A 19,343-nucleotide genomic window follows, 5' to 3' on the forward strand; every position below is an offset into this window, starting at 1 on the left:
TCGCCGCTATATAAATAATAACTAAAAATGGTGTTTTCAAAACATGTTTGGAAAAAAAACACCATGGCATGATGTTTTTCTACAAAAACACTACAATAAAATCATTTTGATTACCAAACACACCCTTAGATATGCTTTCCAAGCATCTCTTGATAACAATAACTCCATGAGTATGAGAAGAGTAATTAACTAATTGAGATAGTTTTAACTACTAAAATATGATCAATCTCTGAAGAGAGAATAGGAGGAGAAATCAAACCTGTTGTATTAAGAGAATAATTGTCCAAGTAAAATGACACGTCAGTAGTTAAACACAAAACAATAAGAGATTAACAATAAATATAGCAGATTAAATAAGTCATGACTATGGCATAAAATATTACAATTCTCTTAATCTGTTATACCTCATTATGAAGTGCAACAATGTTAATGTTGCTTCGCACTATAAGCTCCACCCATAAATATTGCACAACAGATCATTTGAGTACATATAACCAAATTGTGATAAAGTGAAGGCGTTAACCAACAAAGAGACACGATTTAAGAACTCTTCATCATACATACATCAAACAACATCAATTCATGAACCAAGTGATCACAATTCAACTGTTCTATTGGTGCTTCTAAAGACATTGATAGGAGACTAATACTCATGTAACTTTAAGAATTTCTTGGGCAAAGAAAGAAAGATATATAAAAGGAAATAAATAGTGCAACATTAGATATATTCTCAAGCAAACTACTCCAATCTCAGGTCAGCTTTCTCATTTTTTTTGGATATTAAAGCGAGCCCTGGACTAACCAGATCGGTGGCGGGTACTGATCATAAGGATAATCGTAATCGCCGTCATACTAATCGTCAGTGAGAAACACATACTGGGAATGAATCCTTCTATCCTGGAAATGGAAGATCCCAACCTCGTTAAACAATTGCCTATCTTCTGTTTGCCTTTGCCAATACTTGTACGCATAATAAATAGCATTCGCTGCACAACCTGGAAATGAACCAGCTGGTAAGGTTAATCTAAGATAAAAATTGATCCAAAACTAATCTTGGTCTAATTATGAGCGGTTTGCCAAACATGATTTGTGAGAGAGAAAGATAGCGAGATTTCAAACCCGAGAAAGTACAGTGGTCTAGGTCCATGCTGTCAAATGTGCACCAAGAGAGATCATGATCATTAGACTTTGTAATTTGAGTACTAATCTAAAAGTTGACAATCTTTTGAGGCTAAATCCCTCCCTCCTAACTTTGGACGATTATCGAATATCCTCATAAATTTGATATCAGGAACGCCCCTTAGATTCAGATGTTATCAGAAAACCCCCCATCACTTTAAGATTTTTTTTTAAATAAAACTCCCCTAACACTAATAGCTGCAATTTTCACATGGGGTATATTCTTGCCAATGAAAATTGTGGGTTCCCCATTTTTTCCCATATAACCTCCCTAAACCTAATACTGCCTAGTGATTTGCGTCTAAAATTTAGAGCAAGGAAAACAGGGAATACATCAAATAGGTATGTCGAGAACATGCCTCTTCTGGCTTCACCAAAAATTTTCAGCCTCTATTTTCCTTTTATCTTTCTCTTGGATAATAAGCATAGAAATAAAATCTTAATAAAATAATACAACCCGTAAAAATACTTAGATAGGACTCAAGAAAAAAGCTAAAGATCCTTCGAACTCCAGGAAAAGGCTGCTCGAGAAAATATTTGAAGATGAGATGCCCAAATTATTGCTACCATTTATCAACATCCTTCGAACACAAAGCATTTTTCTCTTTTGGAAACAACCTGTTAAAAAAATTCAACCACATACATTAATCTATATCTATACTACATATAAAAGAGGATTGCCTTGTCAAAACTTTTGATTTCCATTTTTACCCTTTTAAGTTTGATAATTCTCAAATATGCCATTGGTTGTAATTAGTCATTCATTAATTATATATTATAACCTTTTGTTAATTATGCATTTTCCTCACTTTTTAGAAACCTTTGGTCACACTATTATTTTATTATTTATGTATGTTACTTCATAGAAAATTTAAAATTTATCAGTAATTTATCTTCACTTAATATTTAAAATTCTAAAAAATTAAAAAAAATAAAATTTCATCAGGCTCAAGCCTTGTGCCTTTGGATTTCACCTCTTACGGAGAACTATCTGTTACCTTTTATCTTATTGGCCTCTTAAAAGTATGATAATAGTATAAAAATAATTTGTATTTATTGTAATTGTAATAATATTAATAGTATAATGATTGTAATAGTGTTTTTAAATTAATTTAATAATTATACAATTTAGTAAATTATTTACTAATAGTACAATAAACTAATTATTAAATTAAAATGTAGTTACTAATATTATTATAAATACGCTATGTATAATATAATTATATTTAAAAGAGAAGAAATTATTTAATATATGATAATTATTTTAATAAATTATGAATAAATTATAATAATTATCCAAATTGTAATAATTAATCATACAATTCTTTATACATAGTTTTATCATATAATTTATTCATGGACAAATTTTTAAAAAGAACCGTTTTTCAACTTTAATGTGCAAAATCGACCGGCTCAAAAAAAAATTAGCAAAATCGACCATTTTCATTTGAAAATGATCGATTTGGCTGATGTGAATTTTTTTGGAGTGCACGGGACTGCTAGTCCCGTGCATCCAATCTCTCTTCTCACTCACCTGCCCTCAGCTCTCTCTCTCTCTCTCATTCCCTCACACGCTCTCTCTCTCTCTCTCATCTTCTGGACCCGAGCTCTCCCTCAAAAGCGCCACTGCCTCCGCCAAATGGCTGGCCGCTGGTCGCTCGCAGACCACCGCTCTTCGCGCGGCCCAAGCCGCCGAGCCACGCCAACGCACCTCCTCTCCGTCTTCCCCTCCTCCCCTTCTCCACTATCTAGCTTCGACCCCTCCCTCGTCCGCTCCAAGATCCCTCTCCCTCCGTCCGCCCGCCCTCACCAGCCCTTCAACTACGCCCCCGCATTATCTCGCCGACATCCTCCCCCCCTCAGTCTCCCGGCGTCATCTACTTCGACCTCCGACCTCATCGTCGTCGACGACGTGTCCCGCCTCTTGGTCCCATTCCCCAGCAACAGCCTCCGTCCTCGGCCGCCCTCGAGTACTGCCACGCCAACTTCACCTCCTACTTCACCCCAGCTTCTGGTCCCATCCCGACCTACCCCCACACCGTTCGAGTCGAGGAGCCGGAGGCCCTGCTACTTCAACACGGGCGTCATGGTGATGGACCTCGGCAGGTGGAGGGCGGGGCGGGTACACGAGGAGGCTCGAGGGCTGGATGGGGGTCCAGAGAGGGTCTACAGGATCTACGAGCTCGGGTCCAGAAGATGAGAGAGAGAGAGAGAGCGTGTGAGGGAATATGAGAGAGAGAGAGCGTTGAGGGCAGGTGAGTGAGAAGAGAGATTGGATGCACGGGACTAGCATTCCCGTGCACTCCAAAAAAATTTATTTCAGCTAAATCGACCATTTTCAAATGAAAATGGTCGATTTTGCTAAATTTTTTTTGAGCCGGTCGATTTTGCACATTAAAGTTGAAAAACGGTTCTTTTTAAAAATTTGTCCTTTATTCATTTAAACAAAATTGTGATTGTTCATAATTTATATTACTATGCAAGCCATTTCATTATTTTGCAGCCAACAAAAAAATTTGAAAAACATAAAACAAAGTAAGTATGCTCTCGTACAAAGCACGTGCACTATACTAGTCTCTAGTAAAGGCTTAATAAGATCATTACTTTATTTAGAGAATGACATAAGAACCAAAAAAAACCAAAATAACTAAATTCCGCTATGAAGCTGCCCATCTATCAACCTTGCACACTAACAAACAAAAGAAACAAAAAAGTCGTAAATAACAAAATCGAAGGTTGTTTCAATAATTACAAAATTTAAACACTCAACCATTAGCTAAGTTCATGTATCTTAAAAATAGCACTCAGTGTGTGCTATTGTAACCAAATAAACGCTTGAATTCTAAGAGGAACATCATATGATATGGACGTATTTATGGCCTTCGTATCAGAAGCACATACACTACTTTAAAAGAGAAAACACCAGAGATCAAATTCTGCAAAGATCTCCATCTTCTAAGTCCCAAATCATAGTTATGTAAATAGATGATCACCTCAATCTACATTCTGGAGTGGGACTATCCAAATATAATTGAATTTAACCTTGCCAAACCATATGCGGCTACATCACAATAAGATCAAGGAGAGGCGTCAAGGTTTAGAGAAATACAAAAAAAAATCCAGAGGGATCAGTAGACTGTAATTACCTAACCGAACTTTTAATCAACGAACAACTCAAACACACTTCATCAGAGAAAACGTCTCAAAGCAGTTCTAAACTTTTAGTGTGTTGTTCGCTAATATCAGCTTTGAAGCATTGAGTGTGTTGACGGCGTTTTCCAATAATATCAACTTTGAAGTAAATGACAACAACAATGGAGTATGTGGGTTGATAATAAGGATGAAGGGGACTCGTAGGGGCATCATCTCATCTCATATTGGAAAGTCAAGGACAGTAATATCTGGGTCAAGCATGGTCAGAGTTCTCAGGCAGCATAAATGAAGGCCGATGAATATTAGACTAGACAAAGCATCACTTTACCATTACTAGAGTCAGTATTTTAAATATCGGCCGATAAATCGATATTATCGACGATTTATCGTTTTTGGGGACCTTCCGTTATGATAAGTTCAATTTTAAATAGGTTATCATTTTTGGATGTTTATCGGCGATAATGCGACGATAAAGTGAGTTATCGGCCGATAATGTTGGCTCAAAATATCAGAATTATCGGCATTTGGTTTGGGTTTGAGTTTGCTCTTTGGATGTTTAAAAATTATTAAGTATTTGTTGCTTTTGGAACTTGATTGATTGGAGTTTAGCTTATGCTTGTTTATGAAGATTGACATGGATCATAACTATTAAATCACAACTTAATAAGTTAGTTTATAATCTCGTGATTACACAATAGTAATGTTGATGATTCTTTATTCTTTATGTTATCTTGTTATTTGCTTGTATGTTATTCCATTTTTGGTAACTATGCATCCGAATGGTTTCATCATGCGATCAATAAGCAAGGTTCTACCATTGCTTAGTGATCCTAAACATGATTATTTACATTTTGGTATGTTTATATTTTATTAAGTATGCTTAGATTACATTTTAGGAAATTATATTATGTATATACACTATCTGGTAATACCACTCTGATAAATATTACTTATCACCGATATGTTCACGATATCCGCTATCCGATATGAATTTTGATCGTCCAATAAACCCCCGATAATCGATATTTAAAACCTTGAGTAGAGTACTTAACAACTATCGGAGGATTCATGATGAATCAAATTATATTTTAGAACTACTAAAATTCTTACTTCTCCATTTGTCTTAAGACCTGAAAATTTCCTCTCTTCTTAATCTCCTTAACCACTCATGCGTCATTTCAACATTCTACTCCCAACGTTACTCCCGACGCTAAAACCTCTTCAACTACATGATATTCCTAAATTACCACTATCGTTTCCCTCAATAGTAACCCATTAGTCCTCTAAGATGCCTATCCTGATGCAAAACACACTTCCAACAACCTTGAGATGAACCATCGTGAGTTGGAACCAAAGAACCTTCATGAAAGTAACTTCCAGCTCTAGTTTATTATCAGAGATGGGAGATCACTCCTTCCATTCTGCTGGAATGCGATGTTAAGCTCAGAAGCCATCATTTTAGATCAATACAAGCTTTCAGCTGATTTAATATAAATTTTGATATAAATATTAAATAGTATGCATAAGACAATGCATAAAGAATTCATTATTGTCAGCAAAGATAAAGTTGTGACATGCTACTTAAAAATATGCTCTATGACAAAATTGAAACTTTCATCTTTTTCGAACAAGTATGAGGCACAATACATCAACGGCATGGGTTTTCTCATACATTTTTGGGCCTGCAACATGAGCCTTTTCTTTTTTTTCGTAATGACTCTAATAATTAGAATTATTAAAATTTCAAACATAGGGAGGCCGGAAGAGGAGTTAGGATTTAGAAGCATTCGCCTTCATCAAGAAAGGTATGGTTTAGAAGTTGGAGAAGCGCCATAAGTGGAGATGAGGTTAGGATTTTCTTCGTTGACGAGAGAAGATGGGGAAGCCAAGGAGGATCCAGAGAGAACTCAGAGAAGCATTGTCGTCAATGGAGATAGAGGATGAGAAAAGCCTTGTCGTCAACGAGAGGTTTAGTCTTTATCGAAGGCACAAGAGGTAGAAGAGATGGAGAGACTTTCTTCTTCATCAAAGGCATAAGAGGTGGAGGAGGGGAAGGAGATGAGGGAGACGTTGGCGATGGGGTCGAGGGACCGTTGGGATTTTCACGTGCATGAAATTGGGGTCGAGGGACCGTTGGGATTTTCACATGCATGAAATTGGGGTCAGGGATTTGACTGGGAACTTATTTCGATTAGCATGATACTGATTCTGACATTAGAGATATTGATACACATCCAAATCTAATCACCAATTTAACTCAATTTAGCAAGCGTTAAATAACACTTAACATAAATCAGATAAAACGAGTTTTTCATTGTTATTTTCTATGTCAAATGTGACCTAGATTTTCTGTTTGAGTTTTAAAACACTTTGGTTTCGTTGGGTACCAAAACGGATTATAACATGTTAAAAAGGGGGGGTTTTCAAACTTTGGTTTCGTTAGGTGCCAAAATGGATTATAACAATTTAAAAAACGGTTTTTTTTTAAATCGCTCTTCAGTCTACCCCTCTCACATGCTCATTCAAATTTAACATCATTGCTCCTAACCAGCAAACCCTTCGTATTTTACTTTTCTTAGAAGATATTCTCAATTAAAGATTCATCCAAGAAAACCAAAAAATTCTCATTTCTTGACCTATTTGTGTTGTCTCTTATTCACCAATCTCTTACCAACAGAGGAGGAAAATCAATATAATCTTTTAAATAAAATCAAGATCTTTTAAAATTTAAATTGCTCTTCAGTCCACCCCTCTCACATGCTCTTTCAACTCTGACCTCATTGCTCCTAACCAGCAAACCCTTCGTATTTTACCTTTCTTAGCAGATATCCTCAATTAAAGCTCCTTCCAAGAAAACCAAAAAATTCTCATTTCTTGACCTATTTGTGTTGTCTCTTATTCAACAATCTCTCACCAACAGAGGAGGAAAATCAAGATAATCTTTTACATAAAATTCTTATATAGTATATTAACTTTCTCCTATATTACGATTCAATGTTGGGAATTAATACGATGCAACAAACCAGAGGATGTGCCATTTATTTACTTAGCCCGCCGAACTAGATTGTGATGCACTACTCAAGTTAGTTGTAAAGAAAAAAACTTATACAGTACAATTGATTGCATTTTCATTAGCACAAGAAACTTACATGGGAGGAAGGATGACAATGGAATATGCCTCCAGGTATCATCAAAAGAACTAGCTCATTCCAAGTGACTATTAAGTATTTCTTATAGTCCGATTGAAATTCTTAAGTTCTTCTGAACTGGAACCATAAACTGCAGTTATAGTATCTTTGCAGGAGCTGCATCGCAAACAACAAGAAAGGTTAAGAACATATAGAAGTAGAGAAGCAAGTGAAAAGATGAGCAATCTTTACGCTGCATGCTCGCTTGTTAAATCTGCCTACTCAGGAATGGCATAATAAACTTTTTAAATACATCTGGCTTGACTCGACAAAATGAGGGCCGGTCTTAAAAATAAAAAGATTGATAATAGTTAAGTCAACTTTTTTTATATAATAAAAAACCAACTAAATTGAGTCAGATACCTGAATAAATGGAGCAGGTACGGGTGGCATGTTCATAATGTATGCACCACCCATCAGGACCTATGAGGCTCTTGTAAAGCTGACAATTTTAGTAGTAGAACAATAAGAGACAATAAAGCAAGAAATAAAAACGAGTAAGATGCAAGAAATTAAGTTAATTACTTGAAGATGGACTGGATCATCCTCAAAGATCTCCTCTGGTGTAGGAAAAGCCGGGCCTTTGTCAAGTTTGCAACAAGCACCACAGCCACGGGCACACTGCCATTTTTCTTGATCCTTTCTTGATCCACCGAAACCTAATGCTGCTGCTTCTTTTGTTTCTTTCTTCTTGGCCCTAGAATTTCCTCGCATCATCCATAACTTGCAACTAAGAACCTCAAAAGGTAGTTTGGCAGTGGCTCCAATACCAATGCTACATAAGTTAATCATCTCGTTCTTTCTTCCTCCTTGGTACAACTATGAACAGGTACTGCCAGAATAGGAAACTGGCAACCAGTTTTATCTGGGGATGTTAAGTTTGGAAAGTCAATTGAAAGTATAATGAATGCAGAATAACTATAGAATTAAAATAGATAATTTTCATGTTTTTCCTCGTTAGAGTAAAAGGATTCGTGATAACAACAAGAGGTAGTTCTGTAAATACAAAAATCTAACTATCCTATGAATTAGTTGGAAATGCAACCTGCACTTTTGAGGAAATTACCAAAAAATCTATAGCTTTTATGAATCTCAAAGAAAGAAATATGTGAAGATTGATGGACGAGCAATTGACGGACGAGCAATAAATAAGAAAGGGAAAAGAGATAAAAATAAATGAAGTCTGAAGGCCATAGTTACTAGATGTTTTCTACTGCACAGTGGCAAAAGAAATTACATGGACAGAGAATTAAAAAACTCATTCATTCCTATCATAATCACATTTTTTACTTGGGCATAGGAATTTGTTTTGAGGTGTTTATTCAGCTAGCACATAACCAAACATGTAAAGGTACTTTCTTTTAAGATGACCCAAGGCAAAGTTACTCTTCTAATATGGTGAGAGGCGAGATAGTAAGAGTTAAAGACTCTTTTATTGCAGCCTGCACCAAAACACTGAAGTTGCAGTAGGGTTGATAGTTTTAATTTTATATTCTAACATGTCCTCACAGGTTGGGCGCCCTCTTCATGAGCTAAAACCTGGAGTCATGCAACGCTCTGGTTTTCCTGTAACCGTTCTAAATTAGTGGGAGTGGGATTTAAACCTAGGTTGCTTTGATACCATGTTAAAAGACCCTTCCACTACACGAAAACCCCAAAGTTGTGGTGAGGGATATTCTAACAGTAAGAAATAACATGATCCAAATAATTGCATTTGAGCATTACTTCCACATAATAGGAATAAAAACATAATCTTCCATAGCGCATCTTCCTTAAGAATCCAAATACCCTCTGTTAACACTCTCCATCACTCTTCTGTCTCTGACCCTAACCCTAACAACAGCAAGGTTATCTTTCATCTGTGAACTTCTGTATGATTGCAACTCTGGGAACATTTAATCTGAGAGATTATAAATAGAATACTAGAATAGTATATGTTAAAACTCCAGATTAAGCAAGAAACGGAATTTTGGAGTAAATATAACTTGAATTTTTTTAAAGAGCATTTTTGGGTCAAAACCTAACATCACACGAAATCATCAACTATTTGGCATGGAAAAATCAAATTTTTATGTAAATTTGTCTGTGTTCGAAATTTACCAAACTGTAATGTCAGACAAGACAAAAGAAGAAAAATAAAAAACCCTAAATTGCAGTGCTGATAGAATGTATAGCAGATATCCATAATTTTTTTTTCAAAAATTAGATGAAAACGCAGAGAGAAAAACACCTGAAGGTCGGCCGAAATTGAGCGATAAGAGAGTTTCCAATTTCAAAATGACCAAGCTAATATATAATTTGGATTAGAGCAGGCTTCAGACTTTACATGCGAAGAAGATAAAGGTTGCGAATACGCCTATCCACTAAACAAGGCCCATCTGTGTCTGATACTACCTCTCTTCACACGGCCCATTAATAACAACTCCCTTAGCTGTTAACGGCCCAGAGAACAATTCCCCTTGGTGCTGAGGACGAAATATTTTAGGGTTTTCTAAATTTATTCCCTCACATCTTTCATATTTTGAAATTAGTCCCCCAAAATCTTTATATTTGACATTATTCACCAATGTTAAAGTGTTTTGAAATTATTCCCTCTATTACATTTACCAATTACCTCTATTATATTTACCAATTACCATCCATATTAGTAACTGTAGTTAGGATAGTGGGTGACCAAGACGGGTAATGGCCAAATTACCCTCATGGAATAAACCCCTCAGGTCTTTAGTCTCTCTCTCTCTCTCTCTCTCTCTCTCTCTCTCTCTCTCTCTCTCTCTCTCTCTCTCATCTCCTCTCTCAAGCTCTCAAAGCTCCGCTGTGGACGCGGGGGGCCCACGTGGGCAGCTGCCCACGAGGCTGCTTTCGTGCCCGCACACGAAAGCACAGGCGCCTGCTTTCGCGTGCGCGCTGACGAAAGCGGCCACACCGCACGTCGAGCCCCGCGCTCGATTTCGAGCTCCCGCGCACGCCCTTTTCTCCCGCGCACTTCTTCTCCCGCCTGATTTTTTTTCGGTTCAGCCCTCCTTCCTCGCCTATAAATAGAGAGGTGGTGTGTAGAGGAAATGGTGTGGGGAAAATTGTGGGAAAAATCTCAAGTGGAGTTTTTTGAGAGAAAAGAAAGAAAGAAAGAAAGAACTTGTATAAGTTTGGTATTTTTCTCCATAGTGAAACCCCCTCCCATGGACGTAGGCTAGTTTGCCGAACCACGTAAAAATCCCGTGTTTGTATTTGTCTTATCTATGAGTTGCCATAGCTTGTAGGTTCCCTCGATATTTCAGTCCTTGAACTGATGAGAGGAAGAGTGTATATTTCACTTTGATGAAATATATCACTTTTGATTCTTGTTTCCTTTGAGAAATAAGAATTTTATTATCTGTTCTCGTTTCCTTTGAGAAACAAGAATATAGAGGTTGACTTGTGCTTTTGTGATAACGAAAGCCAGGGCTCTCTCTCAGGTGATATCGCTTCCGCGGCGGTGGGCGTGACTCCGCCCCAACAATTGGTATCAGAGCCCTTATTCAGACTGGATGTGGTAAAATTTCTGATCTGAGGTGGTAGTTGAATATTGTGTGGTAAAACACAAAGAAATTGTTAAAATTCCTGAGAGAAGCGGATTTATATAATACAAGTGGAAAATGACGTCTACAAGTAAAACAAATAAAATTGGAAAGTACGAAATTGAAAAATTTAATGGGAAAAATGATTTTTCCTATTGGAGGATACAGATGAAAAATTCGCTGATTTCGCAAAAGTTGCACAAGGCTTTTGCTGGAAGAGAGAAGCATAAAAATATGTCTGATGAGGATTGGGAGGAGCTGGATCTGGAAGCACGAGCGTCGATTATCCTATGCCTTGAGAGGGATGTAGCTTTCTTGGTAGACGGGGAGGAAACGGCTGCGGGTGTGTGGTTGAAGTTAGAAAGCACCTTTATGACGAAGAGTCTAACGAACCGGATCTATTTAAAATCCAAATTGTATACTTGCAAGATGGAGGAGGGCTCGTCAATTCGGGAGTACATCAACAAGTTTGATAGGATCTTATCAGACTTGAAAGACATTGAGGTGACAGTGGAAGACGAGGATCAGACGTTTCTACTACTTCTATCTCTGCTGAAGTCTTATGAGAACCTGGTACAAACACTGATGCTTATGGGTGATACTTTATCGATGGATGAAACTAGAACGGCGCTTCTAGCGGATGATCTTCGAAAAATTGCAACTAGTGATATGACCACTGGTGGTAACAAAGAACAAGCGCAGGGACTGTTTGCCAGAGGAAGAGGCAATGAGCGAGGAAAAGGCAAGGGAGGAAAGTCTAGATCTAAATCGAGACCTCTTGTGGGACGAGCGTGTTTCAAATACGGTGAAGTTGGGCATTTCAATGTCGATTGTCCTAACAAGAGAGTAGGTGGGAAAAAGAACAACAACAAGACTGAAAGACGAGAAGGCAAGGAAGAGGCGAGCTACGCTTCAGAGGATGGGAGCGATAAGGAATGTTATGTCGTCATGGATGGCGAGGATACCTCCGGGAAGTGGATTCTTGATTCTGGTTGCTCTTACCACATGTGTCCAAACAGGAAGTGGTTTACTACCTACAGGAGCATTGATGGTGGAACTGTATTGATGGGGAACAACCATGCTTGTAAAACAGTGGGGCTAGGTGATATCAAAATCAAGATGCATGATGGAGTGGTTCGAACCCTAACGGATGTACGACACGTTCCCGGCTTGCGGAAGAATCTCATCTCAGTCGGAGCTTTGGACTCCGGGGGTTGCAAGATTGTAACAGAGAACGGAGTGAAGAGGGTTATTCGGGGTTCCTTAACAGTGATGAAGGGTGTTCGTCACGGTAATCTATATACTCTCTCGGGTACGACGGTGACGGGAGATGCAGCAGTTGGAGCTGAAGGAATTGGTGGAGACCCATGTGAGCACACACGGTTGTGGCATAGGCGGCTTGGGCACATGTCAGAGAAGGGTCTGGATCTGCTTGGTAAGGAGGGTTTGCTGAATAATCTGAAAAAGCCTTGCATGGATTTTTGCGAGGACTGTGTGTATGGAAAGGCGCACAGGGTTCAATTTCTGAGGAGCAAGCACAAGAGCAGAGGGATACTAGATTATGTGCACACGGATGTTTGGGGTCCGGCTCAGACAACTTCCAAGGGTGGTTCCAGGTATTTTGTCTCGTTCATAGATGATGGAAGGCGATGGTTGAGAACAGGACGGGCAAGAAATTGAAGACACTGAGATCTGATAACGGTACAGAGTATACAGACGGTGCTTTCAAGGAGTTCTGTGATCAGGAAGGGATTGCCAGACACTGGACAGTCAGGTCTACACCACAGCAAAATGGGGTCGCGGAAAGACTGAACCGAACACTGCGGGAGAAAGCAGTGAGTATGCGATCATATGCTGGTTTGGGCAAAGAATGGTGGGCAGAGTCGATTGCTACAACTTGCTATATAGTGAATCGATCTCCACATTCGACATTGGACGATGATACACCCTATCGGGTGTGGTCAGGGGAGCATGCAGATTATGAGAGGCTCCGGATTTTCGGATGTACCGCCTACTATCATGTCAACGAGGGAAAGCTTGACGCGAGGGCCAAGAAGGCAATTTTCTTAGGGTATGCAAAGGCGTAAAAGGCTACCTCCTTTGGTGTACAGAAGATTCGAAGTTCGTGATCAGCAGAGACGTTACCTTTGATGAGAAGTCCATGATTGTTAAGGTGCCCAAGGATGGTGGTGTTGAGACTGTTGGGACTTCCAAGCCCTAGGTTATTAAGATAGAACCTAAAGACCAACCAGGTTCTAGTCATGTTCAAATGGGAAATCAGGTAGATGATGAACTTGAGCAGGAGGAGGTTCAGTAGGAGAATACACAGGCAACTCGTTCAAAGAAGAGCATGTGGACAATCTGTTCCAATTACTTCGGAAGAGTAATAAATTGCAGCTCCCTGAAATCAGAAAACCAGATGAAGCAGGGAAGGTAGATGACCCCAATTACTGTTGCTATCATAGGTTCTTGGGACATCCTACCAGAAAATGTTATGTGTTCAAAGACATCTTACAAAATTTGATGAATGCTAATGTACTTACCCTGAAGCCGGAGCAGAAGACTGTATCTACCAACTTGATTGCGGTCCAGTTCGGTGACTTCCTCCCTGTAGCTGCTACAGATGGTGTCATTCCCATCCATAAAGGGGAAATGCACTTGAAAAACACCGATTTACACAATCAGAAAGACAGGGGGTTGGTCCCTCTCATTATCCCAAAAGGAGAGATCATGTGGGTCCATCCCGACCTAATTGAAGATCAGCATTGGACTAACACTTTGCCCAGGCAGAAAAGAGGCAAGGCTAAGTCATCCAACATGATTAGCCCCTGTGTTAGTGAGAATAATGACCATCTCAAACCTCTCATCGACTCAGAAGAAGAGAGAATTGTCCTCGCGGCTTATCCAGGAGACAATCCTAGCACTCGGTTGTAGGCGTATAAAACTGCCTATAGGTCCCTTAACACAGCTCGACAACGCCGATTCGACGAACCGACCATCGGGCGACGTATGCAGACACGATTGTTAGTCCACAACGCCGAAGCCAAGCGATACGCGATGAAGCAGATTAATGAGGCTACGAAGCTAATGAACCGCACGCAAACAACGGAATAAATCCACTCGCGTGCGGAATCAAGCTAACGGGTTGAAGAGTCAACGAGTCATCCATCAAAGGGGAGACTCGGACGAATCACGATCGAATCAAGATCAGTTTCGGACTCGAACTCAGAAGTGGATTTACTGCCAAATCAGATCAACAAATCAAGTCCGGATAAATCAACCACAGAACCGGATCACGGACAAAACCAAAAACGACGGAAAACCACGCCTAAGGGGGGGGGCTCGGCCGAAACCGAGACCTCTAGGTGGCTCGGCCACTAGGTGGCTCGGTGTGTCGGCCACCTGTGCGCGGGCACAGTGAAGGTGGACTATAAATAGGGGGCTTGGTTCATTTGTTCAAGGGTTGGAATTTTTGGAGGCGAAGCCCTGCTGGATTGAAGACTCAGATCTAAAAAAGATTCAAACTTTAGGACTTCGAGGACTTGCTCATCCAGATCTGGTGCTCGGCGATCGTCAACGCCAAATAAGGCAAGAGTTCGAGAGGACCGGATCTCAGATCTACGCAGGCACACTCCAGATCAAAGCTTGGCCTTTGATCCCGAGATTTGGGCGATTGTTTCCTTGGTGAACCAATCCCCCCCGGCTATTATTTCCTTCGTGAAATAATATCTGTCGTACTGTGTAGATCCGACCGGATCTAGATCGCGCGGTGGTCCATGGATAAACCCCGGCGCAGGCGAAGAACCCACGAAGCGAGCGATCGTAAAACAGGAGCTCGTGATTTGTTCGACAAACAAGGATAAAAAGTTATAATCTTTCTTTTATTTTCTTTGATTTTCATTGTAACCGGATCTTATAAAAAGACCAGATCTTTGTAACTCAAAAAGTTGTTATTTAAGATGACAATGAAATCAATTACAAAGAAAGACACGATTTTTCCCGCGAATAATCTGGCAACCACAGTGGGAGCCGCCGATCTCGCTGCCGAGATCGGAGTGTCACAGTCGCGGATCTCAATCCCAGTCCTTGTCGTCCTCATCCGGATCAACCTCCCCCCGCAAGTCCAAAAAGTTCTCCTCCAGGAGGAAAACTCGTTGGTATGAAGACGTTGAAAACACCAACGAAGATCTCGCCCCGTTTGATACCAAAGTCGTATCGGGTGAGATTCCTCTAATTCCCAACCAAGGCGGATCTACTCTGGCTAACCTTTCTGCCGCGGAAGGCGTGGTGACTCTCTCGAAGAGAGCCCGCCAAAGGCAACGTCAACGCCTCGCGAAATAATTCGCAAAGGCCATGGAGTCAGTTGACGGGATCCGCTACAACGTGGATCTGAAGAATAGGAGAGGCAAACAGCCTCAACAACTGAAGAATGGCGATTCCTCCAATCCGCCGACGAACGAATGGATCCGGGTCAAACGGAACCGTTCAACACTCGAAGAGCGCATCCGCAAACGCCGCGCACTATCAGCGCAGGCGCGGGCTCAAGCCGAAGAAGCCCGTAGGAGATTGCAGAAGGATGTGGCCAAGAAGCCGCCACTAACCCGCCAAGTATGGAGGCCGAAACAGCCTCCAACAAAAGTTCAACCACCAGCGAATCAACCCAAGTCGTCGATAACTCCAATAGCTTCTCCGGGAGATCATGCAGAATCGTCCTGAAGGAAGAAATCAATTTTGGAGCGCCTCGGTCCAATTCCCGACGAGAGAGGCAAAGCTCCTGTTCAAGATCGTTTGGGCCCGATGAAGAAGCCCCGGACGACTCAACACGCTGGGGGTCGTCGTCGCCTCCAACATGACAAAGAGACCAGGGCAGTCATGCGCACCAACTTGCGCATTGAAGTCCAGGAGCCCGCCGAGAACTCACGCCCAAAAATACGTGTTTCGAGGCGCGTGACTCTCGAAAGCCCGAAGAAGGTAGTTCGCTCTCAGAAGGAAACGTTATCGTCTGATGATGATTACGTTATATCTGAGAAATCGTGCCAACATACGATAGGTTGCTCCGACTTTCAAACGGATGAGCTGTACTATCGTGCTGGGGGTACAAGCAAAGCCAGAAAGAGGAGTCCTCGAAGGCTAGAAACTCAGTGTCCTTGTTCAAAGCTCATTCGGGCGGTACTGTCTGAGTGCAACTGCATTAAGGCAGTCACCGAGAGAGTTTCGGTGTTCGAAAGGCTTAGTATCGAAGCGCCAAAACCAAGGCATAGGCGTTTCCGGCAAAGAAGAACGGTGGTTGAAGATGGAGAATTTCCGAGGGTCACCGCCAATATGACCAGCAAAAGGGCATCGACAAGGGATAATCCTGAGTCAATTCCGCTGATACCCCAGTATCTAACTCGTCTAAGGTCTGGAGCCATCATACGAGGAACTTATGGTAGGGTTCGGACAAGATTACCATCAGAAGATGAAGAATCGGATTCCTGCTCTGCTGTCGCATCAGACAATACGGTGTCCAGCGAAGGACAACCCCGCGAGTCATTCATGATAAGCGCGGAAGAAATGGCCAAGATGCTTGAAGACGCTTTGGCTAAGCAGAAAGAAAGTTTTAAATTCGAGATGGAGACGGCCATGCAGCAGATGAGAGAGATGCATGAACAGCAAATCCAAGCATTCAGGAACCAACAAGGTGAACCAAGCCACCGTAACCAGGTTGCTCAGGAAAAGGAGCACGCGGATGGGGATGAAGCTCACAATGCCAATAACCCTCCCATCAATGCAGGGGGTGGTAGTGAGGATGCCAACGGGGATACAAGTGAAGACTTGAAGATCAAAAGCCTCGAGAGTAAAATCAATACGTTGCTGTCTGCTCAAGAGGTAAAGAAAACGGGCATTCCTTGTCCATACCCGAGGGAATGGGAATCAATCCCCTATCCGGCGAAGTTCAACCTAATTAACTTCACGCCGTTTGATGGGAAGGGTTCGCCCACTCAGCATGTGATTTATTTCAAATCACACCTGGGGGTAATCTCTGGCAATGAGCCTCTGATGGTGCGGTCATTCGTCGGCACTCTTCGCGGAGCCGCCTTCGATTGGTATCGCCGTCTCAAGCCAGGTAGCGTGAACAGCTGGAATGATATGAAGACCATGTTCCTCACCAATTTCTTCAACGACGACACCGAGATATCTATCGGATCATTGCTCGATGAGAAGCAAAAAGACGGGGAGTTAGTCGACACCTTCGTCAAGAGGTTCCGGAACAAGGCGATGAACTGTCGGGACCCGATCACTGAGGAGTTCATCCTCCAGACTTGCCACAACAACCTTGCACTGGACGTGTTGGAAGCAATGGGAACAGCACCGTCTGACACTTGGAAAGACTTGAAGGTGCGCGGTGAACAAGCCGAACGCTTCCTCCGAAGGAAGAAAGCCGAAAGGAGCCAACCGATGGCGAATCTTCCGAACTCAAATTTCGCCTCTCGTGGTAAGCTGATGGTGCTAATCAAACGTCACAACAGCAATCCCGAAGGCAGCAAAAGACTTCGGGTCCGAGACTCCAAAGAGAGTATTCCTTCAAGGACGAAGACGTTCCAGCCATCTTCGAATCCCTCCTTGGAAGCAACAAGATCAAGCTACCACCTATCACAAATCAGGAGGAAGCTGACAACACTACGGACCCAAAGTACTTTGCATACCACAGGAGGGTCGTTCATCCCACCAAGGATTGCTTTGCTCTCAAGAATAGCATTCAGACCTTGGTTGAAGCCGGCGTTATATCGCTCAATTAAGTCGAAACTCCAAAGAGTATACGAGTATAAACTGTTTCTCAATCCTCCGACCGGTATAGGAGGTTAAACTGCTCTCTGATACTCCAACATGTATATGAGTCTAAACTGTTTCATTTCTTTCACGGGAAGTTCCTGGAGAATTTTTATATGTAATATTCTTAAGGATAACCCGATCATGTAACTGAGTACAATGTCGGACCTAGTTCCACAAGGGAAGCTGGGGGTGGATTATTCATGTATCGGGAAGTTCCCGAAAGAATACCATGAGTGATATTCTTAGGGATAACCCAATCACTATAAAAGTGATAAGTAAAACATCCATATTTAAACTCTAAATGTCGGAATGTTTTCCATTATTATTATCAAATTCACTAATTCTCATGAGTTATCTTGTTGAGACGAGATTCGATCCTTTTGACAGATTAATCTTTCCTCACAAAAATCCCCCACTGATCAAGTCAATTGACGATGGGTCCACTAAATTTTCTGTCCGCCAATTCATGGCAATTTCCAAAGCTTGACGTGTTAAGTCCTGATTACTTAACATCAAAATCCTTCATCGAGTGGCCAGTACAAACCAGTATTTCTACTGCTACTTGTATTTCATTCCCTTTGCTTTCAGGTCAAACCTTCCTACAGTTAGGACCATAATCAAAATCCCCTCTCGATTTCTTCAATGAACGAGAGGCCCATAAATCGAGTGATCAAACCTTCCTACATTCATCTCAAACTCCTGCTTGGTCAAACCTTCCTACAGTTAGGACCAAAACCATAATTCACTCTCGATAAACGAGAAATTCATCTTTAGTTCGGTAATCAAATCTTCCAACAGTTAGGGTTATCTGAATCTTTTCGATTCTCTGAGTGGAGATCCAACCTGGGGGTGGAGATCCCACCTCGAGTCTACTTTCCAGCTGAAGATAAAATATAAAATTCTTCTTCTTCAGTGTCGGGAGATAGAATATAAAATTCTTCCTCTCCCATTTCGGGTTTGTCTTTGCCCCAAGAGAAGACACCACCTTTTTCAAACTCCCAAAATCTGTGCCTCACAGGTACAGGGAATTTTATCTCGAATCCTAAGTAGGGATAAGTCAACACCTAACACGTGTTGCCGATTTAGTCTTTCACCGATTGAAAAAGACACTAGAATTCCAGTCTAGGAAGTTTATCCTGAATCCTAAGCAGGGATAAGTCTGCGCCTAACACGCGCTGCCGGTTTAGTCTTTTTCCGTAGAAAAAGACACCAGAGTTCGGTTCTGGGGTATTCTATCCTAAAACCTAAGCAGGGATAAGTCTGCGCTTAACCCGCGCTGCCGGTTAGTTCTTAACCGTCAAAAAGAACACACGTTCACATATTCAACATTGTGGCAGGTTGTTATTAATAACACCAAAATCCATGCCTTACACGCATGGGGAATTTCATCCTGAATCCTAAGAAAGGATATGCCGACGCCTAACACGCGTCGCCGGTTTAGTCTTTCTCCGAA

General features: G+C 41.2%; 1 protein-coding gene and 1 long non-coding RNA gene across 2 annotated transcripts; both read right to left on the reverse strand.

The window, feature by feature from the left end:
• Nucleotides 519–7,637, reverse strand: LOC109836831. Its single transcript, XR_002246107.1, has 2 exons — nucleotides 7,482–7,637; nucleotides 519–995 (listed from the first exon to the last, which is right to left on the reverse strand). It is a non-coding gene; the product is annotated as an uncharacterized LOC109836831 (long non-coding RNA).
• On the reverse strand, nucleotides 7,729–9,845 carry LOC109838291. The gene is made up of 4 exons (XM_020406746.1): nucleotides 9,751–9,845; nucleotides 8,046–8,385; nucleotides 7,884–7,962; nucleotides 7,729–7,805 (listed from the first exon to the last, which is right to left on the reverse strand). The coding sequence occupies exons 2-4, from the start codon at nucleotides 8,310–8,312 to the stop codon at nucleotides 7,729–7,731; spliced, it is 423 nt and encodes a 140-aa protein (XP_020262335.1). The 5' UTR covers nucleotides 8,313–8,385; nucleotides 9,751–9,845.

Source organism: Asparagus officinalis, chromosome 4 (assembly GCF_001876935.1).
Source record: "Asparagus officinalis chromosome 4, Aspof.V1, whole genome shotgun sequence".
NCBI classification, from domain to species: Eukaryota; Viridiplantae; Streptophyta; class Magnoliopsida; order Asparagales; family Asparagaceae; genus Asparagus; species Asparagus officinalis.